General features: G+C 40.4%; 1 protein-coding gene across 1 annotated transcript in view; it reads right to left on the bottom strand.

Annotated features, from left to right (window-relative positions):
• The window catches only part of LOC127526060 (tripartite motif-containing protein 16-like), a 65,187-nt gene that overhangs the window by 5,620 nt on the left and 36,001 nt on the right, over positions 1-23,566 (bottom strand). The window contains exons 4-7 of the mRNA XM_051920075.1: positions 20,785-20,880; positions 19,453-19,686; positions 16,895-17,051; positions 11,785-11,850 (exon numbers count right to left, since the gene is read on the bottom strand). Coding sequence (XP_051776035.1) covers positions 11,785-11,850; positions 16,895-17,051; positions 19,453-19,686; positions 20,785-20,880 — 553 coding nt within the window. The remainder of the gene's footprint in view (positions 1-11,784; positions 11,851-16,894; positions 17,052-19,452; positions 19,687-20,784; positions 20,881-23,566) is intronic.

The following is a 23,566-nucleotide window of genomic DNA, read 5'->3' as shown; positions in this document are numbered from 1 at the left end:
CTTTGTGCCCCAATTAATGCAAAGTATTGGCAATATACTAATAACCCAATTGTGCTTCACTCACTCAGAATATGGAACCAATGTAGAAAGCATTTTAAGATGGAGAAGCTTTTATCTGTGGCACCTCTGCAAGAGAACCACCTCTTTCAACCCTCGAAAACATATGCAGTTTTTAATATCTGGAAAAAATTTGGGATTAAATTGCTGAGATCTTTATATAGACAACATCTTTGCATCCTATGAACAATTACATTCCAAATTTAACTTTCCAGCTACACATTTCTTTCACTATCTTCAAAGTAGGAACTTTGTTAAACAGAACCTGCCCGATTTTCCTCATCTTGCACCCTCGTCCATGCTGGAAAAAATATTGCTCAATTTCAAGGACTTAGACACCATCTCTGCAATATATAAAATTATTTTACAGTACCTCCCTTTCAAAGATCCAAGAGGACAATGGGAAAAAGATCTCTTAATCAATATATCAGAAAGGGAGTGGAAAGTAGCAATGCAGAGACTTCACTCGAGCTCCATATGCGCAAAGCATACAATTATTCAACTCAAAATTATATATCGAGCACATCTGTCTCGCCTAAAACTGTCCAAAATGTTTCCAGGGCAAGATCCAACCTTTGAACGCTGCAATCAAGTACCAGCTTCACTGGGTCACATGTTTTGGGCCTGCACCAAATTAACATCATTTTGGACCAAAATTTTTAAGTGCCTTTCAGACAGCCTTTGGTGTCACAATCCCTCCTAACCCATTAACAGTTGTGTTTGGTGTTCTTTCAGATGGGTTTAAAGTGGAGAAGGACAAACAAACTGTGATTGCACTCACTACACTTTTGGCACGCAGACTTATATTGCTAAACTGGAAGAATCCTAACTCTCCTCTTTTAAGTCAGTGGGCAACCGATGTTTTATACTGTTTGAAATTGGAAAAAATCAAATATTCAGTTAGAGGATCTGTACAGAATTTTTTTAAAACCTAGCAGGATATAATCAATAAAATTTTAGAATAAGCTTTTAAAGCACCGAGGAAGCAATTATCTCTGCATTTCATTTTCTTCTCCATTCATCTCTACTGGCCTATTAAACTCATCAATTTAGGTATGTTTACAAGCCGTAAGTTTTACTCTCTCTCAGGGGTGGGGGTCAACTTGTTTTTCAATCCTGTTTTTTGTAAAAATGTATCGATTTGTGTGAATGATTCCAATAAAATTAATACACATCCTACTGTCTAGCACATTAAGATGTACTAGTCAACCCGCGGCGTACCATATGCCGCATAATCAGGCCGCTTTTTTAATGATTTTTAAGCACAGGGAAAAAATTAACATTTGAAAAATCCGTAATTTATTAAACCATCAAGATAACGGGAGGAGAGGGGAAGGACGCCTATTACACCCCGTCCGTCATGCTAGTCTGCTGATTTCTCATTCAGTATGCACTGCCTGCTCATGTGCCCACCCCCAACTCGTCACCTGAGTCGTTTTCCTCTTTGCACAGTCGACATGCACCTGTGAGTCACGTAGACTTTTCATTGTTGTTTGCGGTTCTGGCTGCTTTTCGCGTACTCAGTTGTTCCGGAGTCACAGTTGAGAAGCACTTTTTTAATGTCTTTTAATCATAGGGGAAAAAAATGAACATGTGGCCCGTGCAGCTGCTTTGCAGTAAGGAGACAGTGGAAGATTGTGTGTTCGTTTCCCGGTTCCTCCCTGTGTGGATAGCAAATTATCCGCGACAAACAAACTGTTTACACGCTGCATACCAACCCGCGGCGTAGTATACGCTGCATAATCACGCCACTTTTTAAATGTTTTTTAAGTAGAGGGAAAAAAATGAACGTTTGCAAAATCCATAACGCTGCTTTCAGTAAGTACAATGCACACGCGTTTAATTTGTTGGCCACTGTTTGCCAGCCGTCTTTTCTGGTTTGGGCTGTTTTTGCAGTGTTACCGCTTGTGCATATTAAATCTTGAAATCCTTCGAGTAACTAATTAACTAACTAAAACCACCCACTCAGCTTGTGTGAAAAAAATGTGCCCGTTCTTTCATCATTTTGTTGCAGCCTATCAAAGACTTCCTGATCATGTTTTCTAGACTCAATATACATTGTCTTTTCAGTCAGCGCGGAGGCACGCATTCATCTCGGATTATTACATCGTGACTAATCTGCTACATGGCTGCGTTTGAAAAACCGACTTATCCCTGATGAGTTTCACCGGCATTAATGATTAGGAATCTGGTTGGAACAAAACCCTGCAGCCACAGGGGTTCACCAGGACTGAGTTTGGGAAACACTGCTGAACACAGACGAAACCGATTCAGGTGAGGAGTTGCGGCGGGCAAAGTAGTTGCAGCTATTGATTATTCAGTGTTGTTTGCCTGGGTGTCTGATCTGCGTTGACTGACATGGCTATTTTCTACGTATCCCATGGTTGTATTCCGGCAGTGTGAATGCCTCGAGAGACAGGGCGTTCTTGTGTGGTGAGTTGTTGCAATTTGTGACCACGTCGCCAAAGTTATCCCAATGCTGGCAAACAAAGCCAACAGCCATGTTGCAAAGTTTGAGAGCAACAGTTTCGTCAATGACATTTTTCCAAAAAAACCATACTGATGGGCAGGTTTTTGAAAAGTCAACGTGGCTCAGAGGTGCATGTGGACTCATAGCACAGACGAAAGGGACTAACTGGGTGGTCGGTGAGTTTTTGCATCCGGGCACATGAGCAGGCAGTGTGAATGCCTAGAGAGCGAGGGTAGACGCAGGACAGGGAAAAAGGAGTGTTGGTGGGCAGGGAAACGTCTTCCGTGTTCCTGCAGGACCATCTAAGAAGACACATGTTTGTCGCGGATACGAATTGCTGTATGTAGCGTGTAAAACAGTTTGCTATGGTGCACGCGGTCGTGCGTCGTAAGCGAAAAGTCAACGTGGTTCAGAGGTGCATGTGTACTGTAGCCCAGACGAACATAAATGACGCCGTTTTTTCCCAGTCGTCGCGTCCGAGTTGGTGGGCGTGGCTCTGCGAGTTGTCGTCATATCCAATGGTCTTAGAGTTGGTGGGCGTGGCTCCTTCCTGCGTGCACCATGGGCGGCTTACTTGTCGGTGGCTTAGTGAATCCACGCCCCTTCCGGCGTGCTTTCCATGGGTGGCTACTTGTTGGCGGCTTAGTGAATAATATATATAGATGCTTTTGTTTCAGAATGCAATAAACTGTTATGATTCTTTCCTTTTAGGAAAATAAACAAGTGAGGAAATCTGTGAGTGTCTAACGGGACTGGAGGCGGAGCACAACACATACAATTAACAAGAACCAATCAGGAGCTGACAAGACTCAAATGTAAAGTGCTCATCTGATTGAAGAGAATCTGTGGGAATTTAAAATAAATTTCTAGAATTACGAACTGTCCACACTGACTGCTGGCTTAATTAAATTACATTTTTTATTGTCACAGTCCACCTCTTTACTTTTAAAATCAATCCACTGTCGCACTTCATCACCAAACTGATTTTTCCTTTCCTTACAGTAAACTCCTGATCCTCGTTCTGTTTCTTCCATTCCTAGTCTTATATTCTTCCACTTACATGTACATTTACTTCCTTGGCAGATGCTTTTATCTAGAGTGACTTACAAAAGAGGTAACATCATCAAGTAACATTAGGCCAGGGCCTGTTTGTTCAGCAAGTGTAGTAGAACAGGCCACAAAAGTTGACTGTCACAAGTGAAAAGATGTAATAACTACAAAAATTACAATCATAGGTTACAATGGAAAAAGCAGTTAAACTTAATCTAACAAAAAATTAACTAGCAATATAAAAGATCACCATTATTCCAATCAATTTGATAGATATTTACAGAACATTTGCTTCTTAAATGCATTCGGATGGAGGTGGAGGTGCAGTTCGGATGGAGGTGGGCAGCTCAGTCCACCAACTGTGAATTACACAGGAGAAGAGTCAGGATTGAGACTTGATACCACACAGAGGTGGCATCACCAGACGCTGTTCCCTGGCAGACCTGAGTGGGTGAGAAGGAGTTTAGGACTTCAGCAGTGTCTTCATCTGCTCAGGTGCTAACCCACCGATCACTTTGAAGGCAAGCATCATTTGAACTTAATTATTTGAATTTAACGTGCTGCTACAGGGAGCCAATGTAGCATCTCGGCTGGTTAATACAAGACCAGCCGCTACATTCTGGACCATCTGCAGCGGCTTGATAGTGTATGTGCTACTCCTGCCAGAAATAAGTTGCAGTAGTCCAGACACGACAAGACAATCGGCTAGATGTGGTAATCTGCCTGCCAGGTGTTACCACTTTAAAGGGAAAATTCCAAGGGTAGTGTGAAAACGACTTTCAAGCACTGTTGAAGTGTGGGGGTGCGCTTCTGCAAGGATTTCTAACTTTGGCTTTAGCAGGTTCCTGTAGTGGGATGCTGGTGACCAGTTAAGTGCACCTACAGTTCAGGCCTACTGGAAGACGCTGAGCACACCTGTCAATCTAGCCAAAAAATCTCTATAGCCACCTGCCATTATCAAAGTAAGAAGTGGGGAGCGTTTCATTTGGTTTAGTTTGCTAGGCATGCATGCATAAGATTTGAGAAGGGGAATCTCAGAATAACATCCCAAGGAAAAGGAAGAAAACTAACTTTCCAGAAGGGGCATTGGTTTGTCTGGTGGAGAATATCGGGGGGATATGTTCACGTTCGCACTCAATTACCTTATATGCTCACGTATAAGTTGGGTCTTGAAACCATAAAAATCGATCATAAATTTAGACCCTGACTTATACACCCATTCAAAAATGCGACACTTATTTATTTTTTTTGCCTCCTCCAATCTCGCATCAGTTTCACAGGCACATCGAATTTGGTTGCAGCAGCCTTCTTCTGATTGAACAGTCCATCATAGATATGGGGTGCTCTTATGATAAAGGTGTATGAGGGTGTGAGATACAAAAAACAAATCAGTGCAAATGTTGCTTCGTAATAGTTTGGGTATTACCATGTGGTCATGTAGACACAATAGAGAGAGACAGCGAGAGTGGTTAGGAGCACATGCTGATACAGATGCTGATACAGCACATTGCCACGCCCACATAGAAAAAAAAGGCTGTTTGGTTTCGTGGTTACTCTCTCAGGTGGGTGTTAGAATATCTGTATTACATTAGTATTTCCCTCTACTCACCCTTTACCTGTTTTCTCAAGGGAAAGTGTACTTTATCGGGTTGGTCTACGGTCGCTCTTTAAGATGAACACACACATACATAGCTATACGCATACACACAGACCCTAACCACAACAGTGCCCCATGAATGTCACACACACAACTGATTAACCTCTAGCACTTTAAACCACACAAGTGCTTTAGTAATAACACAGCCTGTCATTCTCTCAGCACTTCAAGAGACTTACTTATTATCGGCACAAACAACATACAATGTTTTAATAATATCTCAGACCTAAATATTACTTTTGGTCTACAAGAATTCATTTAAACATACAAAGGCTCAGCAAACTTGACTATAGGCCATTTATCAGCCAAGAATGCCTTACTTTACAAACTGTTCTCTACTATTGAGTGGAGCTCAGCCTTAATAAACCTCGCAGCACAGAGATAATGGAAAAGGTCCGGCTGCACCAGGTGCTCAAAGAAATCTAACTTATTACTTCAATCACTCTATAGTTTAGACAAAAGTACAGAAAGTTAAAAGCAGCATGGTATTTATTACGGGAATAATAATAATACCACTGGAACAAAGAATAATAGAAAATAAGACTGATAGAAAAGTCTGGATACAGACTATATATATATATATATATAGTATTTAGAAAAAGCTTACAAAAAAAAAGTAGAGATGACAAGGATGAATGTCCCAGGGTGGCGTTTGATTTAGCAATCGACGTTCATGAAAATGCTGTTAACTGACGATCGGATGAAAACTGCTCATACGTGTCTTTGTTTTCTTTTCTGATGTCACTCTTCTGTCGTCACTGTTTCTCTTCTTCTGCTGTTGCTTTCAAAATGAGGCATATTTATTATAAAGTTTCAGGCCATGGTTTCGTAACACATGATTGTCGCATGCAGCTGATTGGCTGGCTGTCAATATGACGGATGAATTTTGCCCAAACTCTTTAATCTATCTTTTCCCAGACTGTAAACCAAATTGTTGTCCCAGATGTCCATCCATAAAGTAATCAATATCCTAAGGTATCGGCTCAGTCTTCCTTTCCCAGGCTGTAAAACCATTTTAGCACTATGCTGTGAACAACTGTTATAAAAGTGAGGTGTAAGGGAAGAGGATATGCCTTTTTTATTATAATGCCTATACAAGTGTCCTATATCTGAATTCATCTTGTTGGGATTGAGCAAAATTTAATAAAAATATAGAGAATAACACCATAACAATATCATAATCCCTTGTACCAATAGCGTGAGTTTTCCGCATTCGACTTGTACGACCGACATTATAAAATACCAGAAATTATACTGTAAAATCAAATCCTGATTTATCCGCAAGTATATACGGTATGCAGATGTCACTACACGGGGTGTCACCTTAGACCAGAAGTTGTGCTGCATACCGTGTCAGAAAAGGTTTGATCTTGCGGATGCTGTACAGAGTAAACCTGAGTTTGGACAGACAAAGATAGCTGCTTACCAATCACCACCCTAAGGTTGTGTACTGTTCTTCCATTTCTAGTGGCCTACTAAATATTTAGGGGTCACCCTGCAAGTCAGGGTTTTCCAGAATATGAAAATAAAAAGAAAAATTAAATAAGAACTGCCTGAGAATTAAATGTTTGTAATATATTTTCATAAAACTCTTGCATGACAGCTTGATGATTTACTGGCCAGCAAACAAGATCGTTGTCTTTGACAGTTCTTCATGTTATCCACATGTTACTCCTGGTTATCCTCACACATCCCACAGACGTGCATGTTGGGTTAACTGGAGACTCAGAATTGGCCTTGAGTGGCTGTGGCTGTGTGAGCAGCGGACTTAACACAATGCAGCCTGAATTGGATTAAACCAGTTTGACAATGTTGTGTTCAACATCACTTCAATGTAAACCCACCCTGGTCATGATGGTCGGCTAATGAATCAGTCCATAAAGACGATCAACCGCTGCTCACCGATCACTGAGGAAAATTTCTGACATTCTGAAAATGTGACATGGACTGAACTGTGTTCTGAAAATTAGCACTCGGCTTACTGGGATTTCTGTTATTTCTGGAAAAGTTACAAATCACCATTTTCTATTTTTAACACAGATTATCTATCTACAGTATCTATCTATCTAGAACCGTTCACATTTATCCATCAGTTTTAGGTCCTATGACTCTCTAGTCATAAAAGTTCCATGGGCCTCCTTCGTAAACAGCAGAATGCTTCCCATCCCATGTCTCTAACTGGCATCATCCAGGTGGATGGTACACATTACTGATGGTTGAAGTGGCTCCTCACTCACTATGAAAATCACTTTGAGCAGTTAGAAAAGCTACATATGCATTTTACGAATTATTATTATTATTACTATTATAGTAATTAAGCACATTTAGTACATTTACTATGTGATTTAAAGGTATTCTCGTGTAACCCAGGGAAGCTGAGAAAAGATGCAAGCAGACTATATTAGGTTGTCAGTAGAACACTATATGTTTTACTTTAGAACGTTAGAACAATCTAGACAAGAAGAAGCTATTCAGCCCAAAAAAGCTTGCCAGTCCTATCCATGTAATTCTTCTAAAAAAACATTAAGTCGAGTTTTGAAAGTCCCTGAAGTCTTACTGTCCACCACACTACTTGGTCGCTTATTCCAAGTTTCTGTCATTCTTTGTGTAAAGAAAAACATCCTAATGTTTGTGTGAAATTTACCCTTCACGAGTTTCAAACTGTGTCCCCATGTTCTTGATGAACTCATTTTGAAGTCATCATCTCGATCCACTGGACTAATTACCTTCATAATTTTAAACACTTCAGTCATGTCACCTCTTAATCGTCCTTTACTTAAACTGAAAAGGCTCAGCTCTTTTAATTGTTCCTCATATTTCATCCCCTGTAGCCCTGGAATCAGCGTAGTCACTCTTCTCTGGACTTTCTCTAGCAATGCTATGTCCTTTTTGTGGCCTGGAGACCAAAACTGCACACAGGACTCCAGGGGCCTCATTTGTAAATGGTGCGTATACACAAAAATGTTGCATACTCCCGTTTCCACGCTCACATCGCGATGTATAAAACCAAAACTTTGCATAAAGCCATGCTCATTTTCACACCAGCTCAATTCTTGATGTATGCAAGTTCTCCGCTCGCTTTTGCAAACTGCCGGTACCCAGTGCTTTTGTTCCAGTGCGGTTTCCCTCTCTTTTTTAGATCCACATCCCTGACGCAGCTTTATCATACAGTGAAATTAACCGCATATTGTTTATTAGTTTAAGGCATCTGATTGTAATTAACCTGTAACAATATAATGGTCCACGAAACGGCCAAACTATTCCAAAATACCATAGCTGCTTTAGCGTTGTTACTCTCACTGCACCTTCTTCTTCTTCTTTCAGCTGCTCTCTTTAGGCATTGCCACAGCGGATCATCTTTTTCCATATTACTCTCACTGCACCACTCAGAGTATTTATATCACTGCATCTGAGTGTGGAATCACAGCTCTACAGTGGCTGATCGGAAAGAGAATTATCGGTATACAGCATCAATCATACATTGCCTCAGCCATGCTGTCTATTGAACTGCTCCGATACGGCAAATGCTTCAGAGCCTTTCCTGTACTGACCTTGCGGTTCAGAAACAGTTTCATCCCAAGTGCTCTAAACACACTCAATCAGTCCATCAAGTGCTCCTTGTAGAACTGTTTGTACTTATAAGTATATTTACCTCACTGTAAACTTGCGATACAGTTATAATATTGCACAACCTGTGTCACTTTATAAAGTGCGTATTTACATATGATGACAATATCATTTTTAAGATGAAATGCAGCAAACTATGTTTATTACATTATACAGATAAAATGTTAACATCATTTAAATAATCTATATCTAATAATTACACATGTGAGGACACAGTGATGCAGTGCTAGCAAGGAGCTGGCGTCTCGTTCAGGGATTGTTCCTGCCTTGTGCTGTATTCTTGCTGGGGCTGGCGCGACACTGGAAGGATAGATGGATAAAATAATTAAACTACTAATAATTAAAATAAATAATCTACTACGAAAGATATTTCAGTGTTCCTCACAGGTGGCACAGTGGTAGTGCTGCTGCTTTGCAAGTAAGGACATTCTGGGTTCGCTTCCTGGTTCCTCCCTGTGTGGAGAACACTTTGAGTAGTGAGAAAAGTGCTATATAAATGTAAAGAATAATTATTATTATTATTATTAGTAAAGAATTATTACTTAAACGTTTTGAAGAATCGGCATTCTAAGCTTACTGATGGCTTAACATCATTACAGAGCTGATTGTGTGGCAATTGGTTACTTGGAGAAAGAAAAGGAAGGACAGGAATCAGGGGTTAGTACATTTGAAAGAGACAGTTCTGCTGCAATAAATTATTTCATCAAAGGTCGTGCATGGCGCAGCAAGCATCTTGCAGGAGGCAGAAACGATCTCTGGACAGGGCTCCAGCTCGTCACTATCACTGCGCCACCGTGTTCCCATGTTTAATAACATGCTTTAACTCCTATCATCATGAAAATGGTATCAAGTATACATCTCAGTATTTTAATTATTCAGACAGCTGTAATATTACGAATGTAATGGATTCTGTATCCTGTCGGAGGAAGAGACAGCCCGTTTAAGAAGCACATAGTGATTCGCACACATAGAGCACATAGAAGAACGCATACAAAACAAAGCATTTAACATGCTACTTTAGTTACAATGGTATTTGAGAAGCTAGTAAATTAAACGATTTAAAGATGAAGTTTATGATGTTCTACTTTAATGACAAAATAAACTACATGATTAAAGTGGAAATTTCGAGATTAAAGTTGACATTTTGAGTTTTTTTCCCCACTGTGTCCCTATTTTTTTTCTTTTCTCTGTACCCTAATAAGCTTTCATATGACACTCAGACGGTGGACTACGACTCGCCTTTTCACAGCGACTTTGATATCTGACAACTTCTTTTTTATTTCAGGCACTTTACGACTTTGTGAACTTGAGCTTTGAGATTCTCCGACACTCTATGTCACTCGATCAACTTCCTTTTGTTGTTTATACCACTGTTTAAACCAACAAATAGTACGTTTTTCCTTGCCTCCACTTGGTATTCGCTGAAATTCTTCTATTTTCCCCTGTGCTTTTGCCATTGCCTTTTCACAGAACGCCGAGCTTAAGGGCTATTTATATTCAAAGAGGCATAATTCTGGGAGGAGTTGGGGAGTGGCAGCAGGCATGTGCACGTGTGTTACTTTTCACGCTGACCAGGATTTATGGAGCGGAAGAACATGGAAGTTGGTGTTTGCACATACTTTTGCATCTGGATTTTTTTGTGTGTATGAACATTTCCTCTTTTGTCCATATGCCATGTTTTAGTGTGAATTCTATGGACGGCGTTATGCATGAGGCCCCAGGACTGTTGGGTACAATGTGTTACAAACACATGAGGTTAAGATACAGATATTTGGTCACAGTACCAAAAGAAATGATTGGCAAACACCAAAGACAGCATTTGACCAGAAGAACCTGATACCAACTACAGAGCATGATGGTGGAAATGTTCTGGTTTGGGGCTACTTTGGTGAATCAGGGCCTGGGAACTCACCAGCATAGAATCCATTATGAATTCTTCATTGTACTAGAGGGTGCTTGAGGGTAATATGAGAGGATTGAAGCTCAACATGACAATGACTCTAAACATACCAGCATATCCACCAAGGAATGGTTGAAAAGAAAGAAATGGATGTTTCTAGAATGTCCAAGTTAAAGACCAGACCTAAATCTCGTTGAGAAGTTGTGGGGGGTTTTGAAATGAGCTGTGCACCCAAGACACCTCACATAAATCATACAGCTGATGGCATGGAGGAGTGGGAAATGCCAACTTGAGAGGTAATACTAGCTCGAAAGAGACAAGTGGGGGGACTTAGTTTTTCCACAGACTGAAATGGCATACTTACTTTACATTTAATAAATTATTGCAAAATCAAATATTAATTCCTTTTTATTTCAACAGCTTCACTCTTATCTATAAGTACTGCTTAAATCAAGATCAAATATTGGTTTGTCCATATATATTTTAAAAAGAAAATATATAATGGGGTGTACTAATTTTTTCACATGAATTTATATGTATGTGTTAATGGCAGTTTATGTATATTTTTTGTTTTTGTTTCTTTCATTGCATACAGTGTGCTGTATGAATAAATTATTATTATCATTATTATAAGGGAATGACTGAAATAGAAAAGCAACAGAAAGGAGAGGCTGCACAACAGAAATAAAAAGACAGTAGGAAGTGAAAAGAAGTAAGACAAAAGAAAAAGGATAATGATGGTAGGACTTGAGTGACAGGAAGTGTAGTGTAGTCAGCACAATTTTATTTGATGTGTGTTTTTAGTTCATTCACTTGTCACTTCAGAGAGTCAAGTACAAAAGACTGTTTTGGTGATTCACTTCCTGGTCTTCTGTATCCCAAAATGCACAGGTCTCAGGACCCCCATCACTTTCAGCTTATTAGTCACACAGCACTCACACCACACTTTCTGATGGTTACCATCATAACTCTGGCCTCAGATATTAAAACAGAAATGATTTATATTGTAATACACAAACTTACATTGTAAAAACTCCTCCCTGCTCTGAGGTTCAAGAGGCTGTAGGGCAAAAATTGGAGCTTCACGACCTGAAAAAAAAGACAAAAAAGAAGAATGGAGACTATGAAGATGACACTGTGTGAAGTTATTTAAATTTAACATGTACTGCAAATACACTGCAGTTAAATTAAACCACAAAATGGCAAGCAACTAAAGTACAAAATGTGACAGTGTGACGACAGTGCAGAAATAGCATGCAATGTACAAACATACAAATCTATAAATATACAGTGCCCTCCGTAATGTTTGGGACAAATACACATTTTATCTTGATTTCCCTCCTCTGCTCCACAGTTTAATTTTACAAATCAAATAATTCAGATGTGATTAAAGTGTACATTGCAGACGTTCATTTAAAGGATTTGCACACATTGTGGTCACAGCATGTTGAAATGACAACACTTTTTCTACACGGTTCCCCCATTTCACTGACGGCACCATAATGTTTGGGACAATTGACATCACAGATGTTTTGTGATTTCTCAGGTAGGTTTAATTGCCTTACAAGATACCTTCTCTTGCTTCTATCCTTTGGAGTCTCAAGTTGTCATTGTTCAACATGAGGACAAGAGCTGTGCCAATGAAAGTCAAAGAAGCCATTATGAGGCTGTAAAACAGAATAAAACCAATCGAGACCTAAATCAAGTGTCTGGAATATCATGAAAAAGAAAAAAACGCACTGGTGAGCTCAGTAATTGCAAAGAGACTGGTAGGCCAAGGAAGACCTCCACTGCTGATCACAGAAGAATCCTCACTATGGTACAGGAAAAGCCCCAAACACCTGTCTGACTGATCAGAAACAGTCTTCAGGGGGCAGACGTGGATGTGTCAAGAGACAAATGGTATAGCAGGTCCGTGGCTTAGAAATAAAAGGCCAGTTTTAAATAAATGATCGCCGCACTTGCAGCTTATAGAGGGGGCATGGTTGTGTGGTCGGAGCAGTTCTCAGCGCGATGTGCTGTGGGCATTTCCTTGCTTATGTGCACAGGTGAGAAATCATCTGCATAATTGATGCCGAGAGCTGCTAATCGCCACACCTGTGCCACATCCCCATGTTACATAGTTGGAGCGCACGTGCAGAGAGAAGAAAAGTAGGATGGGGGTTAAGAGGAAGGAGGAAAGTCAGGAAGCTAAGGAGCCAGTGTGAATGAACGAGTGAGTGAGAGCAGGTTTGCTGTTAGGACAGGCAGCTGGGAGAAGTGACCCCTTGCAGGGTGTTTGGCCAACACCCGGGGCAGATTGATTGAGTCGCTCCTGCTGAGGACTTGGGAGGAGCAGGAGTGACCAGAAGGTTGTTGGCTCACTGCATATGGCCGAGAAAGGCAGCAGGAGTTGGAGGCTTGGGAGAAGGAGGAAGCCCCAGTGTGACCGTCCTGGTCACTACGGAACCAAAGTCTCGGTCTAGTGGAGAGCTAAATGAAGCCAGGGATCGGGACTCCACTGGTGCATAGCCTGGATGGGAGAAGCAGGGGAACTGCCAATAGAAGAAGGCATAGGATTTTGTTTTTAAAGGACTGCTTCCAGCCATTGTTTTAACCCTGTTTTTAAAGGATTTATTTATTGAATTTTAACCTCCACCTATTCACTATTTTTAATGGATTGTTTATTTATGAACATTTTGATTGCACTGCACTATTTATTTGAACACTACTATTCACTATTTTTAATGGATTGTTTGTTTATGAACATTTTGATTGCACTGCACTATTTATTTGAACACTTTTTGTTTTGACCATTTTTAATAAAAGCTGTTTTGCACCTTCCCCTTGCTTCGTTGTGATGTCTTCATTGTCCAGCTCATGCGGTTACATTATCGACAGTGTGGGGTTCAAGAGGCTCCCAAAAGGAAAATGGGAGCATGAAGCAGGACCCGCATCGTCACAAAATCTTCATGAACAGAAACACAGAGGCCAGACTGCAAGGTGCAAACCACTAATTAGCCACAATTAGAGGATGACCAGATTAGTTTGTGAAAAATACTGCAAAAGAGCCTACAGAATTCTGGGAAAAGGTCTTGTGGACAGAAGAGACAAAGATGAACTTGCATCAGAATGATGGCAAGAGCAAAGTATGGAGACCGAAAGGAACTGTCCAAGATCCAAAGCATTAAACATGGTAGTACAGGGGATTTTATGGCTTGGGCATGTATGGTTGCCTCAGGTCCTGGCACACTTCTCTTTATTGATGATGGCACTTCTGAGGGCAGTGGAATAATGAGGTGTACAGAAACATCTGATCTGCTCAATTTCCAGTAAATGTATCCAAACTTTCTGGATGGCGCTTCGTCCCTCAAGAAGATAATGATCCAAACATACTGCTGAGACAACATAGGAGTCTTTCAAAGCTAAAATGTGGAAAATTCTGGAATGACCAAGCCAGTCTCCCAATTACAATCCAATTGAGCAGGCCTTCCATATGCTGTAGAGAAAATTTAAAGGGACAAGCCCCCAAAACAAGTAGGTGCTGAAGATGGCTGTATTAGAGGTTTGGCCGAGCATCAGAGGTTTGGCCGAGCATCACCAGTGAAGTTCCTCAGCACCTGGGGCCTCATGTATAAGTGTTTCCACACTCACATTGGCTCAACTTGGTGTAAAGCCACACACATTCTTATTTATGCTAACCCCCCCTTAAGTACGCACCTTTCTGCTAGGTTTTGCAAACTGCCGGCACCCAGCATCAAAGCAGCGCTAGTTTTTCTGTGTGGTTTCCCTTTCTTTTTTAGAATCACATCCATGACATGGGCTTTATCAAATACATTGAAATTAACCACATATTTTTTAAAAATTTAAGGCACTTTATTGTAATCAATCTGTAACAAAATAATGGTGCACTGAATGTGTGCACACATTCCAAATATCACAACTGATTTAGCATTGTGCATTGCATTTAGCATTCCACTCAGCATGGCCTGCTTGAACTTCTCTCATCCGGCAAACATCGCAGTTCAGAAACAGTTTCATCCCAAGAACTATAAATGCACTCAATCAGTCCATCAACTGCTCTGGTAGTACTGCTTGTACTTAGAATTACAATTACCTCATTGTAAACAAGCAAGCATCTTGTGGGAGGCAGGAACAATACCTGGACAGGGTGCCGGCTCATCACTACCGCTGTGCCACCATGCCCCCCCTGTTTAATACATGCTTTAATGTATTTCATCATGAAAATGATATCAAGCATACATCTTAGTATTCTAAACTGTTCAGAGAGCTGTAATATCATTGTAAGAGCCATTTTCCTAGTTCTATAAAATTTATGAATATTTATTAGATGACAATGCATAATCTATGGGAGGTTCCTATAACCCCCGTAAATAGAATTGTATTGGTACATTCTTGCCATTTCTAACTCCTTCAAGTAAACATTATTCTTCAGTTAGTGACAGCCTTGCCTTGTATAAGGTGTAGAGGCATACGGTTTTTAACCGTGACCGCGCTCGTGATCGTGCTTGTGCACGTGACCGTGCTTGATGGCCTACGGGCTCTTTGAATGTGTGAAGTAACACATAAAGAAAACTTGTTTATTTAAGTACCATACCGTATGCTTAAGGCGTACAGAAGAAGAAATTAAGAATCTTTAAGTAGAGAAATAACTAAAGTTTTTCAAGAAAACCTAAGTTTATAGAAGATACATTTTTCTTTTTTTTTGCCTTTTATTCTATGTGTAACTATTTTTCCTTTTATTCTTGTGTGGATTATTTTCTTTTAACTTTCACTAAATATTTTAAAATGAACTTTTGGACTGTGAGAATTCTTTCGACACGCGTTTTACCCGTGCCTGACAACACCTTATATATTTTGGCAGCTACAATCATGAATGTAAAGTATTCTGTGTGGTGATCACTGCCTGTGCTCTCTTTTGTCTATGAAAAAGTCCATTTAAGCAGCACATAATGATTCACACACATAGAATATGAAGCATTTAACGTGCTACTTTAGTTATGATGGAATTTGAAAAACTAGTAAATTAAACAATTTTAAGACGAAGTTTATGATGTTCTACTTTAATGACAAAATAAACTACGTGATTAAAGTGGAAATTATGAGATTAAAGTTGACATTTCAAGTTTTTTTCTCACTGTGTCCCTATTTTTTTTTTTTCTTTTCTCTGTACCCTAAGCTTTCATATGGCACTCAGATGGTAGGCTACGACTTGGCTTTTCACTGCAACTTTGATACCTAACCACTTTTTTTATTATTTTGGGCACTGTGCATCTCTCTGAACTTGAACTTTCGAGCTTCTCCGCCACTCTGTCACTCAGTCAACTTCCTTTTGTTGTTAATACCACTGCAAAAGCCAACAAATAGTATGTTTTTCCTTGCCTCCACTTTGCGTTCACTGAAATTCTTTTTTCCCTGTGCTTCTGCCATTGTCTTTTTACAAAACGCTGAACTTAAGGGGCTATTTACATATTCAAAGGGGTATAATTCTGGGATGAGTCAGGGTGTGGTGGCAGGTGTGTGCTCGTGCATTACATTTCACGCTGACCACTGCGTGGAAGTTGGCTTACTCATGGTTTTGTGCATCTGAATATTTTTGTACATACGCACATTTCTACTTTTGTCTGTACACCATGTTTTAGTGTGAATTCCACGCACAGCATTATACATGAGGCCTTTGGTGAGGTCTGTTAATTGCAGACTTTGACCAGTCATTGCATACAAGGGATATGTAACAAAGTCCTAAATATGACTGATTTAATAGATCTGCCATTACTATGTCAAAGCATTTGGGTGCCCTGAAATTTGGAGACCATGAAGAAAAAGTGTTGTCATCTCTACATGGTGTGACTGGAATGTATGCAATATATGCAATTTTTAAATGAAAGTCTGCAATGTGCACTTTAATCACAAAACAGAGGAGGAAATCAAGGAAATATGTGTGTTTGTCCAAAATATTATGGAAGATACTGTATATAATAAAACATCCTTGATCAAAGGCTGATTAATAAATGTTAAACAGCAGGCCTTCTTTGTGCACTCAATGTCCTCTTATCATCGCTCTTGCTATTCAAAAGAGGACAATAAGAGGACACTGGGTGGCCTTTCATGACAACATGAACAGATGCTATACCTGATGTCAATGTCATAATGTCCCACTGGCTGATCTTCTCCAGACTCTTCTTCATACATGACAGCTCCTTTCTCAGGTCCTCAGAATAGAAATCCGCAGTGGCAATGAAGCTGAGTGAGTCTCCATCAGGAGGAATGACATAGTTAGATAAAACAGTCTGCATCAGGAGAGAAGAAAGTATGAGATTTCAGAGAGGACCAACAAAAAGAAAGCATTGGTTTGAAGATCCTTAATTGATCAGTGTTTAACGCTTTATCCTATCCCGGATTTAAGTGATGTATTCGATTTGGAAAGCAACTCGGCCCCAAACTGACCTTGGACCCCTTTCTGCTATACTGATAGATTAAATATGATGAAGAAGTTAATATAAAGATAAAGACCAAGTTAAACAGACTGAACTGAGGACACAATGTAATTAAAAATATATGACAACAGTGAGATCTGTAACCCCACACCCCAACACATACACTATACAAATAACATGTGAGGAAAACAAAACGTCTACAGAGTCTGGTCACTTCTGACATGAAGTGGTGGTCTTTTTCTCAGTCTCCAGACATGCTATCCCAGAGTTTCAGATTGTATACAGTGTGAGAGATGGCAGGCAGCTCAATCCGGCCAGGACGTCCCAGAACAGGAAGAATGGAGAAGGGCAGCCTTTCCAGGACACTGCCTCCCCCAAGACGCTAGGTGGCAGCTCCCCTGGACGGTAACTGTACCACGGATTCCCTAAGGGCATCATGGGACATGGAGTCCATTTTCTCAGCCTTGTTGGGTGCCGTGGGTGCTGCCAGGGGGTGCTCATAAAGGACCTGGGAACTCCTACTTTTCCTACAACCTGGAAGTATTTCAGAGTCACGAGGAAGGAAGCCCACAGTACTTCTGGGATGCGTGAGGACTGATGATGTGGCATTTGACCTGGAAGAAGAGAAGGAGCACTTCCAGGTCAAGCAATATATAAAGGACTGTTTGAGACCCAGCAAAGAGAGCCAAAGTTGGGAGGTTGGGTGACAAAGCTGCTGGGAGTGGAGGATTAGTGTACTATTATTGAATATTGATTATTTGCATTGAGAATTGTGGCGGTTGTGGTGCTTTGAGAACTGTATTGAAGAAAATAATTAAAAATAATACTTGGTGCTTTTAAACGTGTGTCCGGAACATCTGTCTGGTGGGTTTCACGGGGCAGCTCACCCACTCTCGATCCTCCAAACTGTCCCGTTCATTTCTTGATGTACCACGCCAGCTGAGGAATAGCCATGTTAGAAAATTCTTTGAAGTGGCTACTTCCAAAACAAAAGAGGATTCAATACCTTAGCGAGACAGTAATCTTCTCTCTGGTCTTAGATGTTCAGTGTCTGTTTCATCACCCGTAAATGTTTTGTTTTGTCCTGTTTCTTCTTACTTTCCTTTCTGTACTCCTTATTTAACTGTAGGTTGGCATCTATCACCATGACAACCTCCCAGAAATTGTCACAACTAACCGTACTGCACAAAAGGTTCTCACTATTGCTGTCTGTCCAAAACGTCTGCTTTAATCCTATCGATTTTTGCCCCAGTGCCCCAGGCAGAGACAGGGTTCACATTTAGGACGGCACAACAGAGACACAGAAGATAAACCAGAAAAGTACATTATGTGTCAGCACCACACGTGTGACGGACAGTCAACTTGATTTAAATGGGGAGATCACCTCTCATTCATTTATTGATTATTAATGACAAGAGTATTTCAGTACAGTGAGACATAAGATGTCAGCGACATGACTTTCAATAAGTTTTTCATGCAGGACTCCGTGATAGCCAAATCAGCAGACTGTAGATAAGGGGACCGAGAGCTGTTCAGAGTTCAGAGATGAAATTAATTAAAATAAAATGTAAACAATTATACATGTAGCAAGAAAGCTCTTCAGTATAATCACACAATGGAAGGTCTGTACTTTAAAGTGTAACTTGAGTCTTCGTGTACTCAGAGTAGAGAAGGCCACTAAGAATCTGAGTTATATAGTGCCTGTGATGTGTGAGGTATAAATCAAAAAATGAATCCCTATCCCTATAACCTGAAGAATACGTACACTTGTGAGTCTACATCAAGAATATTGTGTGCAGAGTTAGTCTCAATATTAAAGAAATTACCTAACAGCACAAAAGAAAGTCAAGAGATGAGATTGGATTGTTGGTTTTGAAGGATTTGAATCTTTTGAGTTTTGGCATAGAGACATTATTAGGTGACATGTCAGAGGTGTTTGCAAATATTAATGGAGTTTATGGCATTTACTGTCAGGTGGCATCTATTCAAATAAAGTTAGTTGAGCATAAATTTCATACAGATCTATTTCCTGACATTGATCCATGTAAAAAGTGCAGATGGAAGTAGAAACTCAGAGACTTTTCTGCATTTTTACAATTATTAATGGAATATGAAAAGACATTCCATGTTGGGCTGATTGGCCTGTTCTTGGCATTTGTAAAAACTCCTCTGATCTTTTTAAATTTCTTTCTAAATCTTCTCAGGTCCCACACACCCCAGTCTTCTGAAATTTATTGTGAAGCATTTCTCTCACCTGCAGAAAGTGGATGTGGTCCTTGGTGTCTGAAAGCTTCTTCAGCTTAGTATCTCTCTTATTCAGTTCTTCAATCTCATTCCCTAGTTGTTCCATGACTCCTTCACCCTTCTCCTTTTCTCTCTTCTCTTGTTCTTTGATCCTCTCAACCAATTTCTTCTGAGCTTCTTCAATGCAGTGCATCAGATCACTGAAACTCTTCTCATTTTCCTCTATTTCTCTTTGCACTGATACCTGATTGAACAAAGAAAGACATTGATTGATAAGAATTACCAGTCATGAGACAGTGTTTTTGGTATTTGATGTTGTAAGTTGGATTGGCTGTATGTGTATTTAAACACAATAACTTGAGTACACTGTCACTTAGGTCAACCCAATTTTGCATACAAGTATTAGGTACAAAACATAGTTGTCTATCAACTTTTGGGCTATTTCCGTTAACCGGAAGTGGTACTTTACCTTTAATTCCTGCAGCTGCAGAGTCCGATTTATTCAACTTTACTTTTATAATAATTGTTCAATATATTATTAATTCTACTTGATTAATTGTTGATGGTTCTTTAATGTACATAATACAAAAATATAATCATAGTCTTGCAGTTTACTCCTCATATATCCTTCCTCATATCTGAGAATACGAGAAATACTAGGGGAGACCACTCCCGACTTTTTCCAATGCCAAACTCTGTGTTGTGAGTCTTAATTTCCCAGGCTGATATATTTCTATTTAATTTATGAACTTCTCATTATTACTGATAGTTCTACCATTGCTGCTATGGCTTTCATTTGTATGGCTGACCCAGGTGTTGTAGGGGGTTGGTGTGCACTTCAAAGTGGCTTAGACCAAGACACTAGTTAGAGTAGTGACAGGTGGATCCCAGTCTAATATACATTTAAAGTCAGAGGTGCACCAGTCCAGGTAAGACTGCACAGATCAGTAGGCTTAACGCATACCTGAAGTCTTGGGGTTGGATAAAGTAGGCTGGGATGGGTAACATTTGAACTAGAGGGGTACTAAAGTAACCTTAACATGTATCACAGGTTCATTAATAAAAGCAATTAGTAAAGAAAAGATTTAGTGACCCATGTCAAGAAAAGGGGGTTTAGACGGGTGAGTTCATGTTTCGTAAATTTAGCATCACACTGTCTGAATCTGTAATGAAACAACAAGAAACACTGTTGCCTGTGACATTTCATAGAGGATAAAATAAAATGTTTTTTTTCTCCTTCTCCCTTTTTATGCCTCTACACGCCATCAGTGAAGCTCTGTCATCTCTTCCAGTTTTAATTTCTTATTTCTTTCGTTTGATGTATCATCTTAATTTCACTCACCTTCATCTTCTCCATCACCATCTCTGTCTCTTTCAGTTTTTTCTCTCTCTCCTCAATTCTCCATGTGATTTCACTCAGTGTCACCCCCAGCTGTTTCTGTTTGGACACACAAGAGGACATGTGTGGTCTCATCAGAATTCAATTTCACTTACTGAGTTCTTGTTTTCTTTGCGAGTCTCTTTGTGAGTCATGATATTTTTACAGCAGTTTTGTTTTACATTTCATGACACAACTTACTCCATTTGTCATGTATTGTCTTTTTTGTCTACATATTGACACAATAGGTGACCGTAATAAGCACAAGTTTAATATGTCACTGTACTCTGTGCAAATATATCTTATAAATCTGCCCTTTTCTACTCACATGCACAGCTGACACAGAGCCAGATTTAGCACAGGGGTTCACCATATACAACTTCTAGGCAAGCATTATAATATAAGACAAGACAGATAGACACAAATGGGAAATGGGTAGTCAGACTGAGGACTGTTGTATACTTAATTTGTCTGACAAAGTCAGCATAAAACTGTGTCCTCTTTTGCCTTGTTTGGAATTGCATGATTCACCTAAGTGGGGGCCTGCACATGAAGAAAGAGTATAAAGCCTTTATAGAGTATAAAGTTTATAATACAAGCCAAAGGTGACTAACATCAAATGATATAAAAAACAGCCTTGGGGTAAAAAAAAATTCTGATATTACTCATGGCACATGATCCACATGTAAGTTATTCACATACAACATACAAAGCACAGGCAGTTTTGTTAAAATATTGTTAAATAGACGCTTGCATTAAAGTCAGTACCATAAGTAGGAAATGCATTCACATAATATTAAGATTTTAAATTCAAGACAGGACTCTTGACCAATGAATGATGCACAGATCTGCCTATCATGACAGAGCAAGATAAGGACATGCTGCTGAAATAAAATTAGTCAAATCAAGTAGACTTTAAGAGAAGCTTTCCACATTAACTCCACGAGAAGGCCTTAGTAACCCCATACTGGGTGGTAGTACTCTTTTTACATTTATGGGTTTTATAGCCAGGCCTGTGAGAAGTGCCTGCCAATGAAAGCGCCTGGTGGCTGGGATTACTATGGGGTCTGGTAAGGCACAACCCGAAAACGTGACATTGGACTGCCCTCCTGTGGACCCACCATCTGCAGGAAGAATAGGTGCTGGGTGCAATGTGACATTTGTGGCAGTCAAAGACAGAGGCCTTGACAGACTGGATCCCAGACATAAAATTACTCCTGGGATGTAGAATGTCACCTCTCTTGGGGTGAAAGAGACGGATTTGGTGGGTGAGGCAGAGAGATACCAACTAAATATAGTTGGGCTCACATCCGCTCACTCACTTGGTTCTAAAACCAAACCCCTTTATGGAGGCTGGACTCTCCTTTACTCTGGAGTTGCCTAGGGGGGAAGAGGAATCAGGTGGGAGTGGGGTTCTTATTGAATCCCTGCCTGTTCAATGCCGTGTTGGGAGTCTGCACCGAAGAATGAGACAGCTGCAATGGTGTGGCTGAAGGTCATGGAGTGGAGGACTCTGACTGCCATATGTGCCTACGCACCAAATGTCAGTTTGGAGTACCAGGCCTAGAGCCACTGGAGGGGATCCTGGAAAAGGTGCCAACTTTGAACGCCAGAGTCCTACTGGGGGACTTCAGCACCCACATGAGTAATGATGGAGGCACCTTGAGACACATGATTGGGAGGAATGGCCTCTCTGATCTAAGGACTTCTGTGCTAGGCATGGTTTGTCCATAACAAACACCATGTTCGAACATAAGGTGGCTCATAAGTGCACTTGGTACCAGAACACCTTAGGCCAAAGATCTATGATCGATTTCATAATCATCCTATTTGCAGCTGTATGTTCTGGACACTCGGGTGAAGAGAGGGGCAGAGCTGTCAACTGATAACCACCTGGAGTTGAGTTGGGTCAGATGGTGGGGGAGGTACCCAGACAGACTTGGAAAGCCTAAGCAAGTAGTGAGGGAGGCCTAGGAAAGTCTGGGGGTGGCCCCTGTCCAAAAGACTTTCAATTCCAACCTCTGAAAGAGGCTAGGGATATAGAGTCCAAATGGGCCTTGTTCAAAGCCTCCATCAAGGAAGTGGCAGCAAAGAGCTACGGCCCAAAGGTCACAGATGCCCCTCAAGATGGCAACCCAAGGACCCAATGGTGGACACCAAAAGTGAGGGATGCCATCAGTCTAAAAAAGAAGGCTTTCCGTGTGTGGTTAGCAAGGGAGACTTCCCAAAGAGCAGAGAGGTACTGTTGTGATGTGAAATTTTGCATACCAGTTGATAAATATTTTGTATGTCTTAATTTGTAACTTAGACAAAGCAATGTAATATTAGTGTTACATTAGTGAGAAGCATTCATGTTTACCCCCTCTTTTAGGAATGAGTGTCTTTGAATTTTATGACAGGGTTGGGGGGGAGTGACTCAAACAAGGTTGGTAAGTGTTTCTCTGCTAAAGTCTCTCTGTCATCCCCCACACAAAGCCAGGCTGCTTAACTGCCAAGCTTTAGCTTAACATATGGTTTTTGGGGGATGGCAGGTGTGAAGATGTTCTATTCCCCCACTGGTCTGAATTATGGCTGTTTGGAACTGGCTTGTATCAAAAGTCTTTATGTACCACAACGCCCACCATTTTAAGTAATTAACAAGCCTGTGTGCCACCTTAAACTACATCGAGACATTTTAAGTAATTAACAAGTCTGTGTGCCACCTGAAACTACACATCACCATTTATCAAGTTGTATGGTTGCCAAT

The sequence above is a fragment of the Erpetoichthys calabaricus genome, chromosome 16 (genome assembly GCF_900747795.2).
Source record: "Erpetoichthys calabaricus chromosome 16, fErpCal1.3, whole genome shotgun sequence".
Lineage (NCBI taxonomy): Eukaryota > Metazoa > Chordata > Cladistia > Polypteriformes > Polypteridae > Erpetoichthys > Erpetoichthys calabaricus.
This window is presented reverse-complemented; position numbering and strand designations above follow the sequence as displayed.